The sequence below is a fragment of the Capsella rubella genome, unplaced genomic scaffold (genome assembly GCF_000375325.1).
Source record: "Capsella rubella cultivar Monte Gargano unplaced genomic scaffold, Caprub1_0 scaffold_2, whole genome shotgun sequence".
Taxonomy (NCBI): domain Eukaryota; kingdom Viridiplantae; phylum Streptophyta; class Magnoliopsida; order Brassicales; family Brassicaceae; genus Capsella; species Capsella rubella.
The window spans coordinates 12358246-12379682 of record NW_006238922.1 but is presented as its reverse complement, the minus strand read 5'-3'; the positions used below and the strand labels follow the sequence as shown (position 1 = coordinate 12379682).

Below are 21437 nucleotides of genomic sequence, written 5' to 3'. Positions count from 1 at the left end.
TTGAACCCTGGAATCATTATTCGTATCGACGCTTTACGACCCGGGTTGATTAATCGGTTATTTTCGTTACGCGGTTAATAAAATCTTAAATTAGTTTTCGGTTACACAAACAAACACTGGTTTTTACAATATCTCTCTTCAAGAAGAAAAAAATGTGAAACACAACACTAAGGTTTAATTGTAATCAAATTATTTAATCACATGAGGAGGCCCAAAAAAAAAAAAAATTGAATAAACTATCACGTCTTATTTTTTTGCTCCGACCAATTCTCCGGCGATGACATACCGGAAACTCAGATTTTCTGGTAGCCATTCAAAATTTTTAATCTTCTTCTCCTTCAAACATTTCTGAGCAATTTTCCTCGCATCCTCAGGTAAACACTGAGCTGTTGCTTCCATGAGCTTAGACACATCCATTGACATGTCTTTAACATAATGCTGGAAGATCTTTGGCAACAAAATCTTTGTTCCTTTGTAAACACGAACGTTACTTCTGATAAACTCTTGTTTCGCTTGTCTTAGATCCCGGAAGATTCTATCCGCGGTGTAAACCCGAACCTAATTATGAACATTGATCTATTACGGTTAATGCCAACTCCAGAAGTAATAAACACACTAGGATCATCTAGAGTTGAAATGATTTTGTATTGTTACCGTAGGATCTGTGAATGCTCCTGAAGAAATAGCGAAATGAGCTAAAGCCTCGGGGTATTCCAATGCGTAAATGTGTCTAACACTACAAGTTTTCGACTTTCTTGAAGGCGAAAACAGTGTTTGGAGTAACTGTAAAATGTAAAATTGAAAGTGAAAGTTTACTATACGTGGTCAGAAGTGAAAATGAAAGTAAAGCAAAAAGGAAAGAAAGATGAAATGGTTTACAGGTGATGCTGATGTATAATGAGGTCTGATTCCTAAGATTGAGCTTTGGATGATGAAAGGATTTATTCTATAGCCTCCAATATCATAAGCTGCCTGAGATTATATATAGAGAATTGATTAGTAAAAACATCAAATAAGTGTTACTCGGCTAAAATTGTATATATGTCTAATAGAGAGTTAACCTTCAAAACGGAAGTATTTCTAGCGCGGTTGTGAGTTCCATAAGCTAAGTAAGCCTTCAAAGAAGAAGATTATCAAACAAAGAAAGATAAAGAAACATATTAAAAGAGGTTAAGAGCTAGTTCACTTACATGCATCACAAGAGCATTGTGAATGTTGATCCAAAACGCGAGCTTCTCTTCGCGTTTCATTCTACTCGGATCAACTTTCTCAAGATTTTGAACCAATGATCTGCATACCAAAACTTTCAGATCAATCCAGTTATATGCATGTAGATTTTATCCCACAAAACCATATAAACGTTTACCTGAAGTTTTGCAGCATAAGAGCAGCGTAACTGAAACTACCATCATCTAAATGTACTCTAAGGGCCTCTATCACAACAACACCACAAGGCAAAACATTGCCTTGATCTTGGCAATGATTCAGCAAATGATCCTCACTCGTGCAATTCAAGCTCCATTTATCATCATAATTAGACTTGGAAGAGAAAATGGTTGAGGCATTCGACATTGATGAAGCCGGGGAAGCAGGAAAACAAGTGGAGTAATTGGTTCCCGTTGAGCTTCTTGAAAGTGTACAATACACAGAAGAAATGCATCTCATGATATCTTCAGAGAGTTTATTCGGGTTTATGAGGTCATTATGATCAACTATACGAGATGATCCCAAAAGCTCTCCAAGACTCTGATTACCATTAACTACTCTAGTCCCTTCCTGAAAACAAAACACACAAAAAAAAAAACCAGTTAAAATTTTTTCTTTCTAATGATTGATTTGACAAAATAAATAAAAAAAGAACTTGATTTGATTTCAAGTTTACCCTTGAAGATAAGGCTTTTAAGCTAGTGTTGAAACTCCGAGGATACGAAATTGGTTTATGGTAAGGTTGATGATGAGTTAGTGAGGGTGAAGTAGTGACAGAGCGAGATAAGGTTGTAGCAGAGAGGTTAGAGTAGGAACTAGGAAGTTGCTGCTCGAAAGATTTTCTGTAAAGAGACAAGAGATATCGTTCCATGTGTAGAATCTCTAACTCAACTGATGCAATCTCCTTCTTCAGTTCTTCTGAAGACTGGAAAAAATCAAGATTTCAAGACATAGTAAAACAAGAAAGCAGTAACATCAAAGATTTGAGTGTTGCTATAAAACGAACCTTTGGGATCAGGCAGAGATTGGAGTTTTGGTGAGTTATCAAAGTCTTCTCCACTGGTAGAATCTGACATTGGGAGGAAATTAAAAACATCTCTTCACTTTCATGTTAATGAAAAGTTATATCAAACCATATAAAACCCCCAGAAGAAGAAAAGAAAATAAACAAATGCAGAGACTACTTTTCTTGTTATTTGTTTTACGGTAAAAAAAAAAAAAACTTTTGCTTTTCTTGGGAGGAAAAAAATGTAATGATTAGAAGACCGTACAGATTTGCAGTCGGAAGAGAAACTTGAAGGTGACACATCAACCACACTCTGCAAAACCATGTTCTCTCTGTTCTTACAAAAGAAAAAATAAAAATCAAGAAGTTAGTAACGTTGATTCAAAGATTGAATGATTAAATGCAGTCACTAGTGCAAATGGAAATGGTTTACCTGGGAGAATATGAAGAAGACGAATTGGGAGAGGAAGAAGAGGAAGACGAAGAAGAAGAAGAAGAAGAAGAAGAAGAAGGAGATGATGAATATGCACAATTCATGAGAGCCATCATTTTCACACCCTTTCTCTTTCTCCCTTTCTCTCTCTCCCGCTCTCTCTCTCTATAAGACTATAAACTAGAAGATCATGTCTTGTAGAGAGAGAAAAAGCTCCAGCCTTTTTTGCTTATACTCTTTACGTTTGGGTTTATGTGGCTGACTTCAAAACCTGAAAAGGGAACGACTTTGTAACTTTCCGGGAAAATGAGCAAATGACGAAACCGACTTTTTTTTTTTTTTTTTCCTCTGGAATTCAGAACTAAGCAAGCGGGTCAAGTTAACTCTGTTTTTTTACTCCACTTACTATTTTTATTTCTTGGTTGTTTAAGATCTGAATTTTGTATACAGTATTTTTTAATAGGATATTTATAAATTAATTATATGACTGTCAATGTCACCTGTTATCATATTAATGGCCATGTTTTTTGCTCGCAGTGTGATTCCAGTAGTCTCCCTTTGCATGTCTATATAATCATCAATCAGACCTAACAACAACATCATAATATAATGCAATGAAACGAATTGATTTTTTATTTTTTTTTGAACAAATAAATAAGAATTGTGACGACAATCATAAGAAAAGAGAGAAATGCAAAAACTAAAGAAGATCATTAAGATAATAATAGCCGAATATTAAAGGATGATGCAGTTTATGCGGTTTTTGTGCTGTGTTCAAGATATTTAGATCTATACTGAATACTAGTAGTGGAATTGAGTAGACTATTAATTAATAGAACTGGTAAGAGATAATTCAATGATGTTTTAATTCCTTCCATAAAAAAAAGAACATTAGTTAGAAACTAATTAATGCAATTAATGGCAATGAGCTACTAATAAAACAGTTCACTAAATTAATGGGGACAATTTACTACTACAGTACTACTGGCATAATGGGGTCGTGAAAGAAATTACCAATAAATATGCTCCGATCACATTCACACCTCCCACTCCATACGACATTTTCTATTAGAAAAATGTATATACAATAACCCCGAAATAAAATAACTTAAGATCAACCTGAAGTCACCAGTTTCTGTCAACATTTTATAGTGTTGCAAAACTCGAATTTCAGAATTAAGAACCCAAAATGGAAAAAAATGGAATTCATGACAGCCGATCATTGGCATATATATATTATTATAAGTAAGTAAGAAACTAATATGAGAAGAAGAGGAAGAAGAAAGAATGACTAGAACAAGAAAGTGTATACATTACATTACATTTAGTCATTTACAATATATGTATACACACGAATTACATAAGAAAAGAAGAAGAAATGTGCATCCGTGCCATTGCATGTTAGTGGTCATAAATGCATAAGAAATCACGACAGCTGTCCCCCATAAATTATGATGCCACCCTGTTCTGTTTGTTTTTTTTAAATAAAAAATCTTCTGAATCTATTAACTACTGCTATTAATACAGGGGTTTATTTAGAGACTTTAGGATTTTTAAAAAGGCAAGAGTACAACAACATTGTCATTAAGAAATCATCGGGCAAAAGTCATTCTCCCTTTCTAATTTTCCCATCCTACTGCGACTGACTCATCATCGTCATCGTCGTCGTCTGCCTTTTTTTTTTTTTCTTTTTTTTTTTTTTTGTCGTCTGCCTTGTGCGTCTCTCTCGCTCTCTAGTCCGCTATACGCGACTCTATATTAATCTTGGGTTGGATATATTATAAAGAATTAGATTTTATAATATCTGGTTTGGTATAATGGTATTATTCGTTACGTTTTCTGCTATATATATATATATATATATGTGTGTGGGTGTTTTCTAAGTCATTGGATTTCAGTTTTACAACTTCTTATATTTCCAATATATATTCAAGTAAGATAATATATGTAAGCAGTTAATATGTAGAAAACTTCCATGATTTGATTACCAGTAGTACCTTTGAATGTCAACTGTACTGTACTACTTTTTTTCTTTCTCACACACGTCATGCATGTGCCGGTAATAATATTTCTTAATACTATACTATATATATTTTGGGTAAGTGTGATATATCCCAATCCTATCTGAGGATTTTGTAGCCATCTAAAGATAGCTTTAGATCACGAATGTGAATGTACAATGTTTTTTCCTATACGTAGCCATATATGTATGACAGTATGTGTGTGTATAGTATATTTGCCTTAGCCTAATTAATCAGCTGGCCAAAGACAGTGATAGAAACAAGACTGAAGAATACTTTAATAATTGAACCAAAAAAATAATTTGTATGTCAAAACTTGATTTTGAGTAATTCATTCATTCATTTCACAAAATGAAGATAGATAGAGGTGGACCAAACTTTCATTTTCAGAGTTAAATATTTTGGGGCTTTCCTTTGCACCGACTTTTATGCCAACACAATTAAAATCGAAAAGGAAACTCAGCCACGTTGGGTGACCACATTTTATTACCCTTTGATTTGTACCCATTTCTAGATTTATTATGTATTTTGACATATTTATTCGATTTTTATTTATTTTCTGTACTCTCAATATAGTCTAATAAAACATAAAATGAATGAACATGTCTATCTAGCTAGCTAATTTTACCGGCAATGGTACTATTAACACACATGAAATGCCAGCTTTGAGTAACTTACTTCATTTATAACCGGTGCTGGCAGCAAAAAAGAAGAAGAAGAAAGATACACGAATGATATACGTACTTATAAAGTAGTAGGAAGTAGCACTCGCACCTTACTAGTAATTTTTTAATCACTTAGTACTACAGTAGTTTATTAAAATATATCCCCCCACCACTCGATCGATCTCCTTAATGACTTAGTACTAGTTTATTGATAGTTTGATACTAGATCTCATAAACCACTTTAAAGTGTACTTTGATCAAGAATCGATCCAAAAAACATTGAGCTTGAAGAGTTTTGTGGATCAACTTGAAACCCCTTGAATCATTGACGATCATGACATATTATAGTTACTGACTTTAAAACCGCAATTGTTAGTAGATCGGCCTACAGAAAAGGAATTCAAACAAGCCATTTCATAAATTATGATTCAAATCATTTCACGAATTACAAATATATATGAACTGTTTCAGTCTTGCATATATATATATATATATATGTATACGTACTAGCTAGCTAGTATGCCTGCAACAACGTTAATACCGGCGCATGTATTCTTGCATGATCACTATGGTTCGATGCGACACGTGCTGTCTGAAATTCAGTGCCAGTCCCAGCATATTACTAAATCACATTTTTGTAATAACATTAACAAGTCAATTATTTAAATAATCTCTCTTTTCTTGTCAGGTTGTTCAAATTAATTATGTAAAAATCAGATACAAATTGCACGTGTGGAAGCATCATGATTCTCTAACAAATGGAAAGAACAACTAGTAATAATTGTTTATTAACTTAGGTTTTCGTTTTTTGTTTTTTCTCATCACCGATCACCCACAAACTTGGATCCACAACCGCAGAAACAAAATAATCGATATAGTAACATCACAAATGTGCCCTGGTGTTCAACCATCGATCAGCCCATTATCCAATTGGGCTTTGTATCAACTAGTGAGTCTTTCTCAGGTATCAAACCCCGTTAAACCGTAGTATTCGAGAAAGAACAAAAAACCAAAAAAAAAAAAAAAACACACGTAAAAATATATCGTCGTCAAATTTGAGATCAGTAGAAGACTAAACAAAAAATAAATACGAATCACGACTCACGAGCAGCAATTGTATCCATAAAAGCAAAGAGAAAACCGTGAAGTTGATGGTGCGCGTGAAACCATGCTAAGAAGACATGGTGTGGTGGAGCCATTATGTCAATGACTTGTGTTTAATCTATAATTGTTTACTAATACAACCGATATATCTATATAAAGAACTTATTATTGGCTAAATAATGATCGTTTTTTTTTTTTTTGTCAAAAAGAGAGTAAACAGATCTGGAATGAATGAATTAAAGAATATGGTAAAGGGCAAAAAAAAATCATAACATTATGGGGAAGAGGAGGATATGAAGGAGCGGTGCTGGTTCGGCACTGAAGGAGACACCGGAGCTAAGCTAGATTGCGTTAATTATTCGATGGTTGCTGTTTGGTCACACATTGCTTTCAGTTGTCGCTTTGATCAGACTCCTCCAATGCACGTGCGTACTGTCCACGCTCCGGTGGCCCATGAGTATTACTCAGTCTTGGAAGATATTACAAATGCAAAATGGCAGGAGAGGAGTCAAAGCAGGGACACCCCACTGCATTATTATTGATCATGATGATGTTTTTAATCGTTATCAAACATTCAAAGTCAATGTGTTGGATAGGTAATCAGCCTAGTTAACCAAATATAATTGTGTAGCATGGTCAGGTCAGTTTATATGATTTGTTTAATAATTCTGCTATTTTCACCATACAATTTAAATGTATATGATGATTAACTTCTTTACTTTGTTAGGTAATCTATTCTGCTAATTTCATTCGTTGAAATTTATTTAGGTTATTTAATCTGCTAATTTCATTCGTGTAACGACAAAAAGTAATATAATACGTAGACAAAAACGAACATTAAGATTAGCATGGATCATAATTCATAACTATAGATGTTTCCTAATCACAAGTTTCAAGATCTCGACAGGAAAATACTAAGCTCCTGTCCATGACAACCCCCTTGGTTCACCATATGAAACGATTCCAAATCACTTGATCCGGTCACTCGCTCAAACTTGGCTCTCAAATACAACGTCTCGCCGTTTGGAATCACCCCTGCGCCTACGGAAACAGATTGCATCAGCCGGAGAAAACTGACGTCGTTTTCATTCGTTTCTCTCCTCACCGCAAACCCAAATTTCCTGCCGTTGCAATACATAGACCAAACCGGAACGTTAAAAATATTACACCGGCGGTCGCTTTTGCTCCGGAGAGCGATTCGGAGAAAGCCCTCCTCCATCTCCCGAGCAAGAGCCGCCGTGGGAACGGCTAGCTCGAGGAGGAGGAGAGGTTGAGAGGAGGGACGAGTGTCGTCTTGGAGGCAGAAGCTGACGTGACCACGGCGGTGACCGAAGAAAGTCCCGGTGACTAGGACACCGGGTTGGTCGGAAGAAGAAGTGGAGGAAGAGACAGAAACGGTGTCGTTTTGGTCGGAAGGAGGAGGTTTGTACGTGCAACAATATGGGATGACGCACTCGATGAGTGAACGGAAGGTTCTTCGGAGTCTGACTTCACGAGCACAGTCAACGCTCGTAGGAGAATCAATGATTTGTAAATGACTTCTTTGTTTTCCCAAATCTACCATCGTTCTCATATTTTTTTTCTTTTTATTTGTAATCGTAAGTAAGAAGAGAACGAGAATAAGTTTGATGGCATATTTATAGGTGTGAGGTATAAGTTGGAGGAGAATTTCTTTTTTTAAGTTAGTATTTTTGTTTTTGTTGTTAAATTTTATGTGATGGATAACCACATATTTTTATACATGCGTGCGCTTTCGTCTTCTCTGTTTTCAAGTGATGGATTGCTTCCTTAATTAGTGTGTTCACCAAATGGTGGTATACTAACCTGAATTTAGTATTACGTTTCATGTAATTTCGAAACATGGATCCAAAATTATGAAAATATACTAGTAAATGATGTTGATAAGGTGAAGGCCGAAGGGAATAGAGGGAACTGATATAATTGGTCGGGGGAACAAGATATGGGTCCGCTTCTTCAAGAACCCAATCCATGCGTTTGTGTTTTCTTGATATTTTTTTTCCATTTATGTATATAGAAGAAGGAAGTATGTTCTATATACTCTATCATTTGAATAACCCACACAAAGATGATTTAGTAATAGTGAGTACACGTTTCCAAAAAGGTAGCATGGCAATGATATGGTATTATCATATAAACTATTAAGCGTGAGAAAGCCGTAGAAGCATGCATACTGTTGAGATGATTGTCTTCAAATACTTTACTGTATAGATACCATTGTAGTGCCACGATCAGTTTTATGTGCTGTTGTGGGGACTATACATTTCCTTTGTCCATGATTAAAATTTGAAAAAATGACTTACCCGAAATATAAGGCATTAAAGCCTAATTTAAGGGGCAAGCATGATATATGAAATTTTATAACAATCAACAATCAACGAATAGACAAAGCAATGAAAAAAAGGTTTTTTTCAGTCTGTGTATGCAGCACGTAAGGCATCGCTGAAGCCTAGACTAGAGAGAGTACATAAACAGAGAACAAGCAGATCTTCACACGAACGGGCCTAGCTATATGACTTTATTTAATGGGTCAAGAAACTACTTTGATGGGCTGATTAAAACATCACTGTAGTATTCTCATGCGATGCAAGAGCCACAAAATGTATCAAATTAAGCTACGATTCCGAATCACTTATACAGTATGAACAAGAATATGTCAAAAAGTCAAATCCACGTTTATTTTCTGTCAAAATTCAGAAACAAACAATTTACTAGGCTGACTATGATGAAACTAATCATTCATTGAGTGTTTGAAAATGTATGATGAAATGAACATGAAGGAAGAAACAAAAAACACATATGTCAAAAATATTGTTACTGAGGTTTTGATTGAAAAAGCCTCAAACCTTCTCGTCTTGTCTTCTTGATCTCTCTTTGTTTCATATTTTGATTAGGACATGTAATTTAAACTCGATAGTTTTTTAATCGTTGATGTCACATATAAATATCAATGTTAGTTTAGACTTTAGAGTCGTATATGAGGAATATATTGGTTAATTTAGTCGTTGATCTTTTCTTTTTCTTGTATATTTTTTTTTTTGTTTAGAAGTCCATAAAATTTAATATATAGGATTATAGTCCAATTTGTTGATGATTTATTACCGGTTCTATAGTGAAATTTGGTTCAGAGTAAACCGATAAAAAAAGAATATATATCTGGAGAAGATATTAGGATCCCAAATAGGCAAATATAAAGCTTATAAAGTATAAACTACTGTAAGTTATGTAATAAACTTATTTGAAGTTATTTAAATTTAAAATAATTCAATATATCTTTTAAGTCTTAACATATGATCCTGTCATCCTGATTTACATGTCTGGTATAGAAAAGAAAGATAATTAAATACCGTACGTACATGCATTGAGTTAAAATGAAGACTGTGACAAGATCGAAGTCTCTCCACGGACCACGGTACCCCCCTTTGTCTTTAGTCTGCATATCATTAGACAAATTTATTTGACATTGATATATATAACACATTCGGAACAAGTGACCAGGTTGTGTCATAATATTGAAATGTAGCCAATAGGATTAAGGATGTGAATGTAATTCTAATTTGTATGTTCTTTGACACATAACAACGTAAAAATTATTCATGGTGTTGACAGTTGAACACTTGACACGTTCGTAAAACTATTTATTTTTTAAGGAAAAAAGGTCAAATAAGGCGATAAGGTTATAAAATATCAAAAACATTATTTATTTATTTATCAGAAACAAAATTAATCAATCAAAATAAACATAAATGAAAAATAATTGTGTGCCTCCCGGCTCCCGTAAGGCCAAAATTTGTTTGGTACACTACCAACAACAAAATCAACAGTCCGATCTGAGGCCGGGAGATAGAGAGACTTGTTATTTTCGTATACACACAACTCACAAAATAAAGTTATATCATATAACTTATAATATGATGATCCATGAAAAGAAATAAGAGTTATATTCCCATTTTCACCTTTTTCTTTTTTCCAAACCGAATAACCAAATTTCATAAATGACAACACCGATGATTAAAATAAGTCTGTTCTATTACAAAATAATATATATATATATATATATATATATATTATATATATATAGTCAATTACATAATTCCGCATTCATACCTTAGTTCTACATAGAAGAAGATATTTATAATGTATGTACATATATATATATATATTATTTTTATGTGGTTCTTGTAATTGGTTTCTTTCATGATCAAGATATTTTAAGGGTAAATTTTGCAATAGTTTCATAAACGATCTTTCTGGAAATATAAATTCAAAAAAATAAACATTTCATATACAATATAGAGGGATATCCACAAAATAAATTAGAGTATTAGACTATACTTCATGCGTTTTATATTCATCCGGCAAAAAGCACACGTATGCATATGGTAACAGGAGCAACCAAATCGGGAAAATACTACAGTTTCGTTTGGAGTCTTGTACATAAGTTTGCATGCCTATATTTAATTTACAAAAACATAAGAAAGATAATTTAGTTAATGTTGTCGCCGCCAAATACACAACCTGTCGTTGTCGGAGACTTGCCGGTCATAGCGGAGGACTAACCCGTTAGATTCCGCTTTTGTTGCCCCAATTGATAAAATCGAATCTTAGGGTTCACACCAACTTCTCAAACAAATTTTCAAGAAAAAAAAAGAAAAAAAAAAGAAATTAATAAGATTATAAATAAGTTTTTTTTCAATCAAATTTGATGTTTCCCTAGTATCATTATTAGAACAAATTGGGTTATTTTAGTCATCAGAGTTTTGTTAAGTAAATAGTACCATCTTGCATCATAAAATATATATAGTAAAAACAACAACACAAATGAAAGTTTGAATCAAATTGATGTTTTATTTGAAAATGACTTTGGAATCAGAAGTTTAAATCCCAATTGGCTGCAAACCCAAATCTTGCATCATACTATATATATATATATATATATATATATATATATATATATATTTGTCTCTTTCCGAACCCACCACGCACCATTAAACATCTTTTCACATTAGAATACCAAACTTCCCCTCCAAGTCATTTTTACTGTACTTTTCTTTCACACGAAAGTTCCATTTTGTGAAACTTAATTAACAAAGGATTTGTTTATAATATTTCTTTTATCGCTTTGTGATTTGCTCTATAATCATGTTTCCAAAAGCGGAGCTTTGACTGACCATTTACTTAAAATTTTAAACCATTTCATATCATTAATTAACGAAACATAACAGTTCATCCTGATTTAAAAGTACGTGCATGTGTTATGTTTATAAATATATATAAACAAATCTCATAAAATTTCGCAAGTTGCTAACACAGTGTGATTGACACTTGATTTTAATTATTGGTGGTACATAAAAGGATAATTACATAAAATGACATAACAAAATGGGAGATTACTTTTATCACAAAAGCTGTAATTTACAGACTATTTTCATATGTAACATTACACAATCGATCATTTCAGTAACGACGACAAGAACAAAAAAATGTAACTGAAAGTAATACACTTGTACATATCGTTTATTCGAGTTTGGGTGATTATGATGATGTGATATCTAAACGTCGACAGATCCTTCGTATATAGTAGCAAGTCTCAGTCTAAACGATCGAACCGCCAATTTAGCTCTCCCAGAAGTATATCTTTTCAGTTTCCGAACCGAATCAGACCGGGAATAACCGTTTCCAGCTTTAAACGGCGCCGTTTTGTTGTCCAGCTGTTTACCCTTTCCCATCGCCATCGTTTCGCCGGCTCCGATTCTGTTGGGCTGATTCAGCGTCACGACAGGAGAGATCCTCCCGCTCTTACGACGGCGGTTATTCTTCCCCGCGGCTTTCTCCATCGCGACGCTTGCTTTCACGGCGAGAGCCGCCATGTCCGAGGCGGAGAGACGGTACTGGCGTTTAGAGATGGGAAGGACGAAATAGATCTGATCGGCTTGAAGAATCTCGTCGGATCCGATCGCCGGGATGAAATCGTCGTAGGAGAGAGAATCGGAATTACATAGAAAAAAAGAAGAAGATCGAGACGAAGAAGAAGCCGTCGATTCAGATTCCAGGACCTGAGAGGCTAACACCGGCACATCGTATTCACGGAGATCGCCGTTGATGGTGACGATTTTAGCCGTCGTCGACGAAGAATCGCAGTCGTTTCGATTAACAGATACACAGAGACCCATTTGTTGTTTGTTTTCTGGTAAAATTGCAAAAAAAACTCCAAAAATAAAATTTGAATTCTGATTTGTTGTGTAGAGAGAGAGAGAGAGACAGAGAGTAATTGCTAGAGAGAAGAAGAAGGAGAGAGGACGCGTATAAACAGAGTTGGGTACAGATGCGGGATATATATAGACCAAAAAAGTGATGACGTCACATTTTACTTAACCGGACTTTTAAAAGAGAAAAACAAAAATGGTTTTGTGTATATGTTTTTTTTTTTTGTCAAACCGGGAGCTGACGCGTACGCTGAGCTTGGTTGGGTTGACTCTAGTGTAGTATAGTCAGAGTAGTCTTGTTTTACAAGGCCATATTTGTTAATATATTTTCACATTTTAGGATATTTTTTATTAATTGGATTGGTGGGTACGTATATACGTACAGTCATTATCCATATCACAAAAATTTAAAATAGAATCACGAAACCTTCTATTTAAATAGTCAGAAAATATTTGACTTGCGTAATCTTATGTTAAACAATTCAATTTCAAACAATCTTGTTTGAGTAAATTTTATATCTCGTATTAGTGTGAATAGTTTATGATGAATGCATTGTATTGTATTGTATAGTGTGAATATACTGTAGTATAGGTAGATGTGCGTTTAGATAGATAGTCTATCTTATATATCCATCTACGCTGTACAATATTGAAAAATTTCTATTAAAATTGTCAACTTCCCCTCCAAAATAGAAGATACGCAAAATATTTGTATAAATTGTCTAAATAAAATATTTCCATTTTTTTCTGTTTTCTGTGCAAAATCGACTCACTGTATATATGTAGTCATACTGTACGTTAGAATAGATTGACCGTACGTACGTCACATATTCGTGTACAAGGAAAATCGAATTTAATGGAGGATGTTTGACTTCAAATATATTTGGTGAATTATGTAATTGATAAACATAATACCTAAAATGGATTGTTATAATTCGCTGTTTAGGGTAAGCAAAACGTTTTGGGAAATAAACTTCAGCAGATTCCATAAACCGTACGTTGCGAGATGAAGAAGAGAGATAGGTCAGCAATGACGCGGCTTTCTGAGCTCTCAGCCGTAACACGTGACCCAAACAAAACTAGCGATAAGGAGACCAGACTAATTAAACAATTTAGATTAAATAAGCGTGGGGAATAAGGAAACCGCAGCAACCGTTTTGTTTCCTTTCTTTCTTTATTAATGTAAAAGACGACCCACTCAGCAACTTGTATTTGACTCTCTCACCTTTGGCTTTGCATGTCATGAAGTAACCCTGGGCAAAATATTCGTTAGATTCGATTCGGTTCGATATTCGTTTTGATTCGATTCGAAAAATTCAAATATCTATAAGATATTTAACCGAATCAAATATGAAAATTTAGTATTCGTAAAAACCGAAGCAAATAACAAATATTGATTTTTTTAGTGCCGAATATCCGCTTCGCTTCGTATATTTATATATATGTATAAATATAAATTATTATATAATATATATATTATATATAGTATGTGTATTTATAGATTTGGATATATATCTGATAGTGTTATTATTCAAATTATTATATTTTGGCTCGTTGGGTTTTTTTTTGTTAAATGTTGTTTTTAAGCAAATAAAACTTTACTAGAAAAATCATTATTAAAAATAAAATGTGAGAATTCTTTCGACGGTGGTTACATTTCCTTCTTACTTTGAAAACATATCAAATAAAAACCTCTAATATTTCATATTTTGCATTTTATATTTATATTCTATATGTTTTTAGTTAAAAAAAAAAATTAGATGGGTCGAAGCGAATCGAAGCAAGTAATTCGCAAATATTACGAAAAATATTCGAATATTCGAATTTCCGAATACTCGAAAATTTACGAATCGAAGCAAATAGCAAATCAACTATTCGGTCGAAGCGAAACAAATAACAAATATCACAAATTTTCCGAATATTCGCTTCGTGCCCAGCACTAGAAGACACTCAAAATTCAATACCACTAGTGGCCTATATAGTAGTCGCACCGCGAAACAAAGACAAAACAAAAAGAAAAAGCAAATGATCAAATCAATACTTTTATATGTGTCTGTTTCCAAGCTAGTGTGACCCTCGTGATGATTTTTACTAAAGACGACGACGATATGCTCGCACTATTGGTTCGGGTTCAACCATGATTCACTTTTTAACGTTGCAGCCCCTGTATCGATAGTTCTACTGCCACTTACACTTGGTCATCTCAAGCCATGTATATATCCAACCCATCCGATTCTAAGACTACTATCCAAATCACGGGTTATATATAACTCAACTGCAATTTGCTTTTATCCATTTGTTTTCTTTTCAAAACAACTTTATCGATGAAAATGTACTTTCATTATTAAAATAATTCAAACCTTTTCCCTCACGGAGTCAATTCCACCAATGATGTTTAGTCCCTAAAGTTTATGATCATTACGTATTTTTAAAAATAAGTCTTAATGGGGTTTAATAACCTTATTAATCATATCACGGTAATCAAAGTTTTGCTGTCACTTCGCTGTCATAACAATATAATAATGTGCAACTAACTACGTGTGTGTGTGTTTGGATTAGATTAATTACGTTGACATCTGTATTTTTAAATATGCTTCTCGATATTCGCTAAAAGAACACACTTGAAATTGATTTAACATTTTGCACCTTGATTATGAACAAAAAGTCCGAAGAAGCTAAAATAATAGGGAACAGTACCGTAAGCATTAAATTATTACATTGAACTGAGTAAAAGAAAGAGGAACAGGTCGCAGGCCATGCAAAATGGAAGAAGGATTCACGTGTTCAACCGTTGACTTACTTAATTACCCAATACTACTATATAGTACGTACCAACTACATTTATATTTATTACTCAATTTTGTGAATCATACGGTCAAACGAACGACCACACAACGACCCATATAGTATCATAGTACTAATTTATATCGTTCAAAGACCACATACAATTTCACTCGTCAAAGGCTATATGAGCAGGCGACAAAAAAATAAAATAAAATAAAAGGCTATATGAGCTATATATTTAAATTTATATCGTTATTTTTTTTTTCTGTTCAAAACCTTCATAAAGTCGAGATTATTCAACGATGCATAGAAGTTTCAAGAACTACTAACTACATTTTGAAACTCTTCTAAAAAAAAATTGTGAAATATAGTCAGAAGGTTAGATATGATGTGAAATATATAAGATAAATTTTCATACAACAAGATTATCAGAACGATATAAATTATATAATTGGCTAAAGATAAAGGTTTTAAAATCGTGGTTTTATCTAAAATCGAAAAAAGAAAATTCTACGAGTTTATTTCATTCTTTTTTTGTAAAATTGAAATAGAAGGGACTACTACGGATCTAGTTTTAATTGATTGGTGATGAGACTTCCGGTGGCATCATACAATGTTCATGAAAGTCTTAATTGGTGATATATGTCAAGTTGATTGAAAGTAACTACATTAAATTATTTTGTCCTTTACTTGAAGACATCTTTAAAATCATGGTAATGAGCAGCTTGCTAAACGCGTAATGTGTCATTTAATTACAAACGGAAACGAGTAAACAACTTCAGGGAATTTCGTTAAAACACGTTTTGTTGCAGAGAGTTTTCCAACTTTGCAATTAGCATATACTGTGTATTAATTAGTCTGATTACATAGTCAATCATCTAAGACGTTATATAAAATGTTCTTTGCTTCCGTTTCAAGATTGTTCGACAAATTAAATGATTTCTACAGACGTGAACAGTTTTAACTTTTACGTATAAAATGTTAACAAAGAAGTTAAGTAGACGTGTGCGTATTGGTCAGAACGGTCACGCAATCACGTTGCTAAGTTTTTAATCTCTTGTACGGCTCAAAACAATGAAATATATATAGACTAGTATTAATTAATATCATATTGGAAATGACATTAGTTTATGTTTGTATGATAGGAAAGAAAATAACTAAAAGTTGTTTTCACGAAATGTGTTTGCCCGCCGATGTCACACGTAAAACCGGAAAAAATGGGATTTTTTAATAGCCATATAAATGGTACAATGATCCCAAAATAAGAGTATTAGATAGCTACCAAAATAGTGTACCTAAGCCGTTTTTGTTTAGATAAAAACCTCCTTTGCACGTTTGCCTTTGTTCCTTCCCTGCCAGAAATATTTCCTAATTTCTGGTTTATCTTTTATATAACGTGGTCGTGACTCGTGCAGCCACGGACTTACTACTCTTCCTCGTAGTTATGTAATCTGTTTAAACGTTAAAGTCTTAATTAAACCAATTTATCAGAGATCATTTGGCGATCCTGAAAAGGCTTATGTTGGGCTTTAAAGTATAGATGATTAGTTTCGTTATCGTTCGTTAGTGGGCTGACAACGTTGCGTTCAATAAAACAAAGAAAGATGCTTATGGTTACATTGTGTGTTCTTTTAAAGTTTCGCTAATGAAATGAGAAATTTTTTTACCAAAATATACAAAATGTCTATAATTACAAGCTTGGTATTATAGACTTAAAAGACTAACATGTCTCCGATTAATCTTTTTTGTTTTGTTTATGTTAAAATGTTTATAAATTTAAACGTTAAAACTTACTATTATTTGATGGCCAACTAGCACTTTTTAAATTAACTTATGAACTGATTTGTTGAATTTGTTGGCATAGCATTGGCCATTGTTGATTATACATTTGCTTCAACAGCTTTCACATATTTAATTTAGATATTGACCCCAATAGTTCAAATGAACATAAACCACTAAGTTACATAATAATATGTACTCATCGGTTTGAAGTTATTTGTCCCAATCGAAGAAGTCATCCCTTCCAGTTTCGTAACCTTTCAACCATCTTGTCCGGATCATAGGTTTTTCCCTTCCACCATCTCCCAAGACTTGCCACTTACAATAATCACAGTTGTCTCTCCTATCTTTAAAGATAGTAAACCAATGATCACCACCTCCTCTCCACGTTATATGGCAACGAAACTTTGTAGTGCCTTTCCAATTTACCCTAAACTTGAAAGACCAAACATCGGTGAATCGGATGTGTTGCAACCCCAAGTCGTCTTCCGAAGACTTGCAATGCACATTCAAAACTTCTCTGTTTCTTACTATATTACCGATCACCACCGTTTTCTTCTGAAAAGGTAACAACCGCCTACCTCTCTCGATTGGTTCTTCCGATGCTGCAGCATCTGAAGAAGCTAACAGTGACGACGACGCCAACACATAGAAAACAATACTATAGATCACCAGCTTATAAAACTGATGGTTACACAAGAAAACCATGATTCTAAATAAACACTTGTCGTGTGAGAATTAACAGAAGCTAAATACAATATTTATAGTCCCTGTTTATTTATAAATAGAAGATCGATACAAATATTTATAGTATACTTGACCAAGAAGAATATTTATAGTATACATTATTATCTGTTGACTTTTTTTTTTTTTTTTTTTGCAATGTATTTTGTGTTTTTTATTGTTATCTGTTGACTATTTATAGTTTGTTGTTTCTTTTTTATATCGATGGAACTTTTAATCCAAGAATCAATAAATTACCTAAGACTGATAATAGAAAGATTTTATAAAATTAGTCAAATTTTTAGTCAATTCATAATCAGTTAGTCAAAACTTTGGTTTATAATCCTGGTTGAAAGACAAACTCGTCATAATGCACACATTTATTTGTCAAAGATCATAATGCACACAATGCATATTTGTTACTTTAGTCTTGATTTGAATACACCGTAAACGATACAAGTAACATAACATGAACCTTATATCATTTCAAACGTATATTTTACAGCCAACTATATGAAAAACACATTTCAATCCTTTTGAGTATACAACCTAGTAATCTATATTAAGCAAAACGTTGTAACATACGTATATCTATACATTCCTATTAGTTTCAAAAAGTTTCAAAAAGAAAACCAAAATACTAAGTACTAGCCATATACAATAACATAATGACCACATTTTCTAACTTTTGTATATTGTTAGGGTACTCTTAAAGTCAACTTCAGAACGGAGCACGGTGTGGGATTCCCTTCCGTCTGCTTGAGTTCCGGTGATTATATATCGGCGGCGTCCCTGGAGAAAGATTAAAGCCGCTCTCATCACCGGAGCTAGAGGACCGTTGATCTCCTGAGAAGTAGTCGTCACACTTAACAGTGGAAATGGAGAGACCACTCATAAGACGGTTGAAAGCACACGTCGTCTTCCGTATCTTAGTAGGTGTGGTCGCCTCATCAGATTCCCACTCACCTTCGTGCTCTCTTCCATGCTTCCCTCTCAGAGAGAAGGTTAGACTTGGATCATTCCCTCCTCGCTTCATCCCTCCAAGCTAACAACAGAGGAAACACCTTGAGAACAGAGAAAACAGATTGAAAACAGAGGAAAAAGAGAGGTACTTTGCAACCGAGGGAGCAGAAACGGAAAGAATCAAGAAGGCTTCTGCAACAGATTTCACAGGTGTTGGTGACGCCTTTGCCGATTCTTGGCTGAGGTCGTTCGTTCAAGAACACAATCCTAGCGCTGTTGATTATATATGTCTGAACGCAAGAGATGTCTATGTACTTCTGAATCTCGTTCACCCTCACCACGTTGTGGTATGATGACCTCCGTATCTGCGGATAAATAACAAAAAGATACCATTTTCGTAACTCAGTTCTGTGAACTGAAAGGGAAAGAGGAGTGATTTTCTAATATGAGGAAAACAAACCTGAAGGACACGATGGTTTCTGTGATTGAGCACACAGTAAGAGCAAAAGGCATTGGAAGTGCAATCAAGACAGAACATGTTGCATTCGCTCTTGTTGGAAGCGGCGTGGATCGAACAGGGGACGAAGTAGTTTGCTCTTAGCATAGGGATTAGCCATGGTGGAGGACTCAGATTGTAGTTATCTTCTTCTGCTCTCATCATCGGTCCCTGGAAGATTTTGACACCAGATTCAAAGGGTAAGTAAATATAAGAATCTGCGGAGGAAAAAACAGAGAGTAAATAAGAAGAAGAATCGTTCAATTACCATGAGTTTCTTGTGATATTCTATTGTTGTTTTCGACTAGCAAAGCTTGAAGCGTGAATACAGAACTGTGTGACTTAGATTGAAAAGACTAGAGAAGAGAGGTTTTGATATAGTAGAGAAGGCGGCGGCGGCAAATAGATGATAAAAGAGAAATTGAGGTTTTTCTTGTATTTGAGGTCGGTCACCGATAATTTTCAATAGTTTTTATAATTCGCATGAAAATCATATAATATCCTCTTTTTAAATTGTTTTAGTGACTCTTTTTTGGCCAAATAAGTGTCTGCTAATTTTGCTTTTTAAAGTCCATAAGAGACACACGTATATTTTGTGCACATGTGTGGGTCTCTCGAGACCCCAGAAGTAAAGGAACTTAAAAAAAGAAGAAAAAGTTAGTATTATTTGAGAATTCTTGAATCATTATTGCTCACAAGTCACAAATGATGATGATAAATCATTTTATTATTTCGTGGTTCGCGACAAATATCAAAATTAGCCGACTACTATTATATTATTCGGTGACGTCCGACATCACTCCCAACGTAGGAAGATATTATTTTTTTGATATTTGTTACCAAATTTTGATATTATTATTGTAGTATTCGTTATATTTTGTGATAAATATTCACATATAACATAACTATTTGGGACGATAGTACGAGTGTGAATACTAAAAAACAAAAAAAGGAAACAAGTTTATTACCTTTGAAATATGGTCAAATTAGGAACACGTGGCCGAAGTGAAGAGCCAGAGGAATCAACGGACAAGAGAGGAGACAGAACCGAATTGGGGGATTGGTATAGAGTCTGGTCTGAGCCGTTGGATTAAGAGGACAACCTTTTTCTATGTAGACGTGGCAAACGCTTTTGTCCTATTATGGTTAACCCACATGACAAATCCTAGACCGTCCGATGGTCGGGGCTTACACATATACATGCCACCTCTCTTAATAATCGCAAGGTCAGTAAGCGTCATGTCACGTGTTTCCAGTAGTTAATAGTAAAGAGTTCTCTTAATCATCTACAGTGAGTGTGCTACTTTATAGTTTCAGGGGTTATGTCTTGTGTCTGTGTGTGATCTAAACTATTAGATTTTACGGTCAAAGACTCAAAGTCAATACTAATAGGATTTCACCCGAATCTATATAGTATTTGAAGATATTTATTTCCTATGTAATAGATATTTTGACCTGTTTTATCACTATTTTTAAAATATATCTACTGGCTACTATCACCGTTAAATCCATTTGAATAGAGAGTTCTTATCATATCTAACTATCTAAGTGGAGGCTGGTAACGAATGAATAAAGATAAAAAGATATGTTTCAATAGATGAGCACAAACTTAATTATGCAATCAAATCGAGATTGCGTGTGTCGAAACTACTAGTAATAACTCGAAAAGTATACTTATTAGTAGTAGTAATCAAGTCCCTACCATAAGAAGTAAGAATTATGCAATTATATTCTCTGTCTTTTATTAGTTCTCTATCTCCAACATCTAATATCTAATAGAGTAGTGGAATTGAAAGTAACAACATATGTAATATTGCTCGAGTAATATTGCTCGAGAAAACATATCATCAACATATCATGTAATGTACTACTCGAGAAAGAGACTGAATAAAATAAAATAAAAATAGAACATCATAAGGAGATAATAATAAAAAGAGAAGTGTGATCCACGTAACCAGTTAGTAGCTATCTACAGAGAAAGTTACACATAACCACTAATTGTTCAAGATGTTGGGAGAAAAGTTGAGGACTCA

General features: G+C 33.9%; 5 protein-coding genes across 5 annotated transcripts; all 5 read right to left on the bottom strand.

The window, feature by feature from the left end:
* Window positions 1-74: 74 nt before the first annotated feature.
* On the bottom strand, window positions 75-2995 carry LOC17894689. The gene is made up of 10 exons (XM_006302064.2): window positions 2646-2995; window positions 2478-2544; window positions 2213-2275; window positions 1883-2131; window positions 1367-1776; window positions 1191-1290; window positions 1062-1115; window positions 880-972; window positions 655-783; window positions 75-558 (listed from the first exon to the last, which is right to left on the bottom strand). The coding sequence occupies exons 1-10, from the start codon at window positions 2759-2761 to the stop codon at window positions 247-249; spliced, it is 1593 nt and encodes a 530-aa protein (XP_006302126.1). The 5' UTR covers window positions 2762-2995; the 3' UTR covers window positions 75-246.
* Window positions 2996-7270: 4275 nt separating this feature from the next.
* Window positions 7271-8095, bottom strand: LOC17894377 (protein MIZU-KUSSEI 1). Its single transcript, XM_023788220.1, has one exon. It carries the CDS (start codon window positions 8006-8008, stop codon window positions 7328-7330), a length of 681 nt encoding a protein of 226 aa, XP_023643988.1. The 5' UTR covers window positions 8009-8095; the 3' UTR covers window positions 7271-7327.
* A 3673-nt stretch (window positions 8096-11768) lies between these two features.
* LOC17895908 lies at window positions 11769-12702 on the bottom strand. Its single transcript, XM_023787704.1, has one exon. The coding sequence runs from the start codon at window positions 12624-12626 to the stop codon at window positions 12006-12008; it is 621 nt and encodes a 206-aa protein (XP_023643472.1). The 5' UTR covers window positions 12627-12702; the 3' UTR covers window positions 11769-12005.
* Window positions 12703-17426: 4724 nt separating this feature from the next.
* LOC17896001 (S-protein homolog 4) lies at window positions 17427-17930 on the bottom strand. Its single transcript, XM_006301167.2, has one exon. It carries the CDS (start codon window positions 17928-17930, stop codon window positions 17436-17438), a length of 495 nt encoding a protein of 164 aa, XP_006301229.1. The 3' UTR covers window positions 17427-17435.
* Window positions 17931-18405: 475 nt separating this feature from the next.
* Window positions 18406-19893, bottom strand: LOC17894501. Its single transcript, XM_006302678.2, has 4 exons — window positions 19673-19893; window positions 19369-19575; window positions 19058-19273; window positions 18406-18990 (listed from the first exon to the last, which is right to left on the bottom strand). Exons 1-4 carry the CDS (start codon window positions 19673-19675, stop codon window positions 18667-18669), a joined length of 750 nt encoding a protein of 249 aa, XP_006302740.1. The 5' UTR covers window positions 19676-19893; the 3' UTR covers window positions 18406-18666.
* Window positions 19894-21437: the final 1544 nt, after the last annotated feature.